The sequence below is a fragment of the Elaeis guineensis genome, chromosome 1, assembly GCF_000442705.2.
Source record: "Elaeis guineensis isolate ETL-2024a chromosome 1, EG11, whole genome shotgun sequence".
Taxonomy (NCBI): Eukaryota; Viridiplantae; Streptophyta; class Magnoliopsida; order Arecales; family Arecaceae; genus Elaeis; species Elaeis guineensis.
The window spans coordinates 114,653,553-114,661,590 of NC_025993.2; the positions used below are offsets into that span (position 1 = coordinate 114,653,553).

The 8,038-nt window shown below is 38.5% G+C and overlaps 1 protein-coding gene across 1 annotated transcript; it reads right to left on the reverse strand.

Annotated features, from left to right (window-relative positions):
- Positions 1-1,109: 1,109 nt before the first annotated feature.
- Positions 1,110-4,880, reverse strand: LOC105038664 (cyclin-dependent kinase G-2). The gene is given in 8 exon segments (XM_073260473.1): positions 1,110-1,609; positions 1,715-1,821; positions 1,924-2,035; positions 2,251-2,339; positions 2,413-2,548; positions 2,685-2,813; positions 2,916-3,870; positions 3,873-4,880. Coding segments are annotated over 8 exon segments (2,160 nt in total). The 5' UTR covers positions 4,411-4,880; the 3' UTR covers positions 1,110-1,515.
- Between the last annotated feature and the right edge of the window lie 3,158 nt (positions 4,881-8,038).

Below are 8,038 nucleotides of genomic sequence, written 5' to 3' on the forward strand. Positions count from 1 at the left end.
TGTCAAAGAATAATTAATGATAAGTTCATTTGGCTTCCAAAACAACATACCCAAGAATCAATAAGCAATTTCATAAGTCACATGAAGAGGAAAAATGGAAGGCCTCTAACAACTAATTGCATATCATCATCTCAAAAATGTAAATTAAAAAGAAAAAAATTACATGGTATAAAGAAACATGCAATTGATTTGAAGATACAGGATGTGAAAACCATCGAGTCAATGTACGATTTTTTTCAGATGCACATAGATGTCCATTATCAGAATGGCTAAACTTTTTTCCCCAGATGCACATCAACGTATTTGAGCAGAATAACTGAACATTCATTATTATATGCAAACAATGTCTCATGCATGTATTATACTGCAAATCAACAAAAATGGCAGCAGTATTTGTAAAATTATTTCCACCTTAGCTATAGAAGCAGTGAAGCACCGTCATCAATAGCAGGAGTACAGGATCTTTTTACAAAGTAGAGCATAGAACTTCCAAGGACGGAGGGTTTATCAAGCAAAAGACCACAACAAATGCACACAAAATCTCAGGATGATATGATCTCCTGGCTGTAAAAACTTTTATATTGCGAAGTACCATTAATAAGCTTAATATTTCACACTGATGATAAAAATACATCCTTCCAGATTCAGCAAGAAGTATGCTGAATTAGGCAGTGCTAGCTCAAATAAATCGAACACTGTTGAATTAATTTGGAGCCGGATGCTGGAATATGCATGGTATTCACACTGGATAATTCGTGCTTGTACATCAAAAGTTTTGAGCATTCATGTGGTAGTTGTTTGGCCTGGCTCAATAATAATTTCATATAGACATCACTACAGCCACAAGCTAATTTGCAAAGTTTACATAGCTCAAGCCCTTATAAATGTTGCAATTTCAAAAGCACTTTAACTCATCATCATACATATACATCTCAATTTTTTGCTTACAATCACTTGTGTCAATCAGTGAATTACCTTTCTACAAGAATTCTTTCAATCAATTTCTCCGGGATTGAAAGCAAAGAACGCCCCTTCCGCTTCACACCATTCGTCTCTTGCAAACACAATGTGAAGATCAAAAGAACAGCACAAAAATTATACACAATATATCCATAAATTTCTGTTATTTAAATCCGGCATTTTTAGCATCGTTTACAATGTACCAACAAGAAATATGTTACATACACAAGTTTCAAAAGATACTGATCCTAGCACAAAAAAAAAAGCCAATATGCCACACCTTGCAACGCAGGCTGCATAAAACGAAGCACTTTTTATGGTCATTGATGCTGAAGAAAAAATAATCCTGCAACAAAATTTGCTCAATGGCAGAGAAGAAAATATCTTCTCTCCACCCAAGTCAAGAAGTTGCCTGCTAAAGAGTGGCATCAATTGTTGCCTGAGACTAACACAAGTTGTGGAACCTCACGTTCAGTGCATGCCTCTCACCTCAAAAACAGTTCAGTGTACACCAGTAGTGTTTCAACATTCAGGTGCAACCGCACATTGTTCTGGTCAACCAAAAATGCTGCCAGTACTACCTTGTTGTAATTCCTTCCTCCTTTGCTCCTCTAGCGGATCCGGGCTCTTCATAATTCGTCGCATACGCCTAAGTTGCATCCAAGATATTTAAACATAGATTTTCAACACTTAAAGACAAATAGCTCAAGGTGCAAATACACTGGTGCAACCCATAAACAGCATTTCCAAGTACCTGTCTTGCGCATGTTGAGCAGGAAATGTTGGCATAAAATCCTTTGACTTTGGTAAAGGAACTTCATTAAACCAGGGATGCTTAAGGGCAGCTTCTGCAGTTATCCGCTGCACCAAAAGCAAAGGCCAGCATTAGAGCATCGAAAAATAGGCTAAAAAAAAAAAGTCAATACGTATAAATAACCCATGATTCTTTCTGGTGCATCTCACCTTTTCTGGGTCATATGTTAGCAGTTTGTTCAGTAGGTCAAAACCAGCTTCAGATAGAGTTGGACGACCAGAAAATGATGTCGGTGGGAACTTCTCCCGCAGCCTATTATACCTGGAAAGCAGGGCAAATAAAAGACTCAGTAATTAATACCAGCCTGAGCAGAACTTCGCCTAACAAAGTGCCATGATCAGGATGCCTAGGCAATATCACCAATAGCTGGATGCCTGGGAAAAGATTTGCAATGATAAGGATGCATATTTAGCTTTAAAAAAGTAACAAGAAGCTTATAAATTGATAAGAAAAAGAAACAGAGGACGGCAACTTACGGCTGCTTCACAAAGTTAACTTTGACTCCAGGTAATTTAGCAAATCCAGGCCATATCTTCTCATTTGGTGTCCCAAGTGTTCTAAATATCTGCACATAAATGACATAAATGAAAATTGGATCAAGTAGGTAGAAGAAGTACAAGCAAAATAAGCAATGGTACCTTGTCAAGTTGATCAAACTCAGTTTTTCCATTGAATAATGGTTCCTTGGCTAAAAGTTCGGCCATTATGCAACCCAATGACCACATGTCAATAGCAGTTGAATATTCCTTTGCTCCTAAAAGAAGTTCTGGCGCCCTATTATTACAGGATAAATGAGAACTTGACGGAATAAAACAAAATATGAACCAATGAATATGCCAGAATGCAAAATGACTTAAGGTTTAAAATAAAGCAACAAATATAAACATATAGAAAATAGTAAGGCACCTACCTGTACCACAAAGTCACCACCAGGTGAGTATATGGTTTCAATGGGCTCCCATACTGGCGAGACAACCCAAAGTCACATATTTTCAACTCACCACGATTATTCAGAAGAAGATTTGACGTTTTTAGATCCCTAAGGAAAACATAAAAATAAAATGTCTTAGAGAACTAAAACACCAAACAAAAATTGATGGATCCCAGGATCTAATTCATAAACTTGAGAATGTAAAAGTACCTATGGAGTACCCAGTTATCATGAAGGTACTTGACACCTTCCAACAACTGAAGCATTAAGCACTTGACTTCACTCTGGCTAAATGGCTGCTTCATTGTCTCCATCAGCCCTTTGAGATCATGCTCCATGTATTCCATAACCATGAAGATACTATCAAGGCTGCTGCCCACAACAACTTCCTTCACATCCACAATTGAAGGGTGGTGAAAGGACAGCAAAATGTTAATTTCCCTCAAAGAGGTCAACGGGAAGCCCTCTCTCTCCTTCTCCATCTTCACCTTCTTCAATGCCACTACTTCACCAGTCTTCTTATCCTTTGCTCTGTACACAACTCCGTAAGTGCCTTCATCAATCTTGTTCAGCCTCTCAAACTCATCAACACTTCTACACCCTTCTAGCATGTTTATACATCTTTGGGGAGGTTGTACAGGTTCTGGTGTTTTAACCATATCATCCTCTGTCTCAGAATCTGTCTCCGGCAAATGATCGGTTGCGTCCTCATCAGCCTCCTCCCCATCAACATCCATATAATCATTCCTATCCACCTCAACTCCATGAGGGTCATCCCCATGGTCTCCCCCAGATGTGGATGGCTTGGATGCTGCCCCATCAGAACCTTCTCTCATATCGACCTCTCCAAGCTCAGGGCTCAGCTCCTTCTTATGTGATTTCTGGTCGACAATATTACCAGCCAAAGGAGTATTTTTCCTCCTCTTGGGCACAACTTCTTCGTCAGAAGCTTCAGCTTCATCATCGTCTAATGCACTGTTCCCATCTGCCCATCGTGAAGTAGAAATGTTCCTTGCTATCGGGTACTCCTCCTCATCCTCGATCTGCCCAGGCTCCTGATCATTACCCATTTGCTGATCATGAGGTGAATCAATGGAGATCTTCACATCTGCTGGTGACTGCTGCTCCACGGACTGCAGAACTGTCTCGATCGAATCAGGTGGACATATCCATTAGGCAGGGGAGGAGGTGGAGGAAGAGCGGCATGTGCTGGTGGGTCATTTCTGCTTCTTGAACTCGCAACAGTAGATTGCTTGCTATCATCCCTGTCCCACACGATTGGTGAAAACTTCCTCTTTCTGCTTGGCAAGGGCAAAACCCCATTTTCCTTGCTCCGACTTCCATTGTCTCTAAGCTGCGAATCAGAAGCGTCGGGGTCATCCGATCCGCTTCCACTCGATAGCTCCCCAGGCTCACGATCAACCAATCTCCCCGAGAGCTGGCTCCGCTTCTGCTCGTTCCCACTTCCACCGCTTGAATTGCCTGCGTTCAGAGGGGAACGTAGGTACCCGTTCAAGGAATCCCTCTTTTTGACGTCCCGTTGCCTATCCCTAACCCTATCCCGAAGATCCCGCCCATGGCTCCTGTCCCGGTCCCCATCACGGTACCGAACCGGATAATGGTCCTTCCTCCTGGAGACCTCTACATCCAATTCCCGGTCCCTAAATTCGCGATCTTTGTAGCCTCCCTGCCGACCCGCAGCCATTAAACGGCGGCACGAACGAGACCCTAGCAATCAAAGGAGAAAGGGGGCAAAATCGAAGCCCTAGTAACTGGGACCCTAGAAATTAAGAACCAAACCCTAATCCTCGTAATCCCGTCAAATCAATGAAGAAGGAAAAAGAAAAAAAGGGATGCAGCGATAAAGACCGATCACGAAGAACTGGAGGAAAACCTTAGCAAAGATCGAATTGTTGAAACCCTAGAAAACCACTACGACCGAATTTTTTGGAAGCGAAAACGATCCAAGATCGAAGCTTCGATGAGATATTAGTATGGACAAGAAGAAGGGAGTAGGAGAATCGAGGGATCTGACCTGAAGTAGCACGCTCGCTACACTAGCCTCTCTTCTTGCAATCGGCCGAGAGCAACGCCTAGGGTGGAGCGGAGGAGGGATACTTAAAGGCACGGCTTTCCCTTTTTTTATTTAATTTCCGTGGGCGGCGATGCTTCGCGTTATCTTAGGAGCCGCCGCCGACCCAAACGTGAGAGAACTATTAATCCGCGTGCTTGTACTGCGGACTCCGCGTTAGGGCCCCACATCCAGATGAGGACGGCACATGTACAAGATGAACGGTCGTGATTCAAAACGAACTGAACGGAACAAGTACCGGATGGACTATCACAGTGCAACATTGATATAGACTCGTGGTATATAATCCTGATCCTCCGGTTGAATTTTGAAAGAAAAATAATTAAATTTTCCAAAAAATTAAGATATTTTGTTATAAGACAATATGGGTTTCACTTACTATCTCTCAATTTAAAAAAAAAAAAAATCAATCAAATCCATAAAATTTATTAGTGATGCAATATGTCCCTGGTCACGTAATGTCCAACTTCATTAATGTGCAATCTAAAATGGTAAAACCATCCGGGTCATTATTTTGAATTTCTAATCAAAAAGCGGTTACGCTACTGCTTGACCCTAAGACCTCGAATACTTGATATCAAAATTTCATGTATGATAATTCTAATATCCCTTATATCACTAAAAATTCAATATCATTCTACATCATCTACATAATGCTTAGAGCCCCAAATAGGTCATCGGTCTCTATCTTCTTTTTGACATTCCTATCAACCCCATCCTCATCTCTTGTATATTTTTGTATATATTCCCTCCCTCTCCTGCACCTTTCTCTCACAAAAAAAGAAAAAAAAAATCTATTATTGAGCAATCTTCAACCAAATGCTAGTTTGAATAATTTCAACTCTTGTACACCTCCAATCCAATCATTTCTCCTCCAATAAAAAAAAATATGGCTCTCCAAATCAATTATAAGTAAACCTAAAATTTAGGCATTGAATATGTAGCTAATCTCATCTATGTATCATTTCTAGCATGACCTAGAGATTAGGAGATGAAAAGCCAAAAATAGTGGGAGAAAATCAACTCTAGTGAAGTGGGAAAGACAGGATGGAGGGACTCAAAGTGATGGTGAAGGATGTAAGGATGCAAATGATAAGGTAAAGCTATACACGAAGACAATGGATGAATTTGGGATAGATATCACATAATTTGAAGCTACATTTTTTTTTTTCTATGAACAAATGAAGTGTATTTTAATTCTAAAATTATCATGTGACTACCATATGATATAATTTTGTGAGATCAATAAACAAGGATAGACAGTGAGACCACCTACATCACTTGAGGAAATCCAATGATCTCGTTAAAAATTTTTAAATACAATGGGTGGCAAGTGAAACTTGTCATAAGTTGAGGGACTGTTTTTCTTTTTTTTTTTTTTTTTTTTTTTTGATATAATAGTTTTATATATAGTAAGTCATACGGAGAATAGTTTGTCTTGCGTTCATTTTTGACTTTCTCGAATCTAAAGAAGTTGGTTGAGGAATGAAGTGCAAATATTTAAGTTGGGATCCTCATTAATTCGCATTGGGTCAGATAAATATGGCCTCTACAGGTGATTGTCTATAAATTGTGGAACATTCAGTTGGGCAAGGCAATATTGGAGCACACATCTCATGGGCCCCACTCAATAATGTCTTTATGCAATAATAGATAATTAATTGATGATTAAAGATTGAACCTCTCCACTTCAACTCAAGTTGGAGAAGATTGTGTTTTGTTTTTTTTTTTTGAAAGGGTGGAAACACTAGGAACTCGATGTCATTCTCTCTATTTCACTCTCTTAGTTCAAGTTTGGGGTCTAACTATAGGTAGGATGAAGATTGAGACAGGCAAGTTATGCAGGGGGAGGTTGGATTACCCATATTTTCACTCTACTTAATTATTAAAATAATCAAAAAAGTTCTTCATTAACAAAAAGTAACCAAAAAAATAATATGGTGGTTTTGGTATGGTACTAAGCAATAATTAATTATGGATTTAAAAATTATGTTGTGCAAGTATAAGTTTCATTCCAACTTACCATGCTTCGTTCTCATGTCCAGTATACCCTTCAAGGACAAAAAACTTATTAAAAAGGGAAAAAAAAAAAAAAACTAGAGATCGCCTTCTAGATCACCACCGAATTTGCCAATATGATGTAGAAGCAAATGATTGGTTGCATGATGAGGGAAGCCCATGATACCATCGACCCACCTATATACTATAACAATTCTCACCACCATATTAATTTGGTGACTTGAAATGATCTAATGGATGATTAGTAGCAACACTCTAATAAAAAAATATCCAAATTTTATATCATATGGCATGTTCACAGGTAACACCAAAAAATGACCAACTATAGAATCTTTCCTGTTATATACAAAGATTGGAGTGCTTTACGAATCAAATAAAGAGTATTTAATAAGATGAGCTTGATCCATGATTTGTGAGATGTGAGGTGGGCCATGATGCCATGGGTCTCATGGATTGCATAATGTGCAAGCAATCCATATTTGATGTAGTATTGTAAGTCATCTGCGAATTGCAAATGGCTTGTGATTCAGTAATGTACCTCTCTATTTTAGCTCCCAATGGAGAGGATTCTGATTCTAATATGCTAGATTCTTGGTGAGTCTCCAGTGGTTTTTTTTTTTTCCGACTTCTTTTTCTTTTTATAATAAAATAATTTAGAATAATCGATGGAAAGTATCTTGGCCTTGCAAACAAAACAATTGAAACATCACAAGTCAAAATAGATACAAGATTAGGATAAGCTTGAGAAAACCATGAACTTCTCACTCCTATTGACCCATGTTATTTGGACCACACCTTTATTTGCCTCTATAAGGATAAACCTAAGCTTCAAATACACAGTGAAAAAGAAAATATTTGATGTCTCAAGCGACAATCCTTCTTGTTAAAGAGATACACTTACATTTTTCAGCATATATAATGGGTCATAGGATAACTTTAGACAATAACAAAAAATTTGGACCCATCAAACTTTAAATAATCCATGTTACAAAATTTACCGGGGGTAATCAAAGACATGGCCATAGTATACTCCAACAAGGCAAGCTCTTTTTTTTTTTTTTTTTGATAGATTTTTTTTTTGATAAAAGTGGATTGACGATCACACCACTCTAATATGATTACAATCTAAAAAGTTAAAATATAAAAAATCTTGAAAGGCAATATTTAACAACAAAAGATGCAATCTAATCTATGGCATTTTTTACGTCCTAATATACTCCAA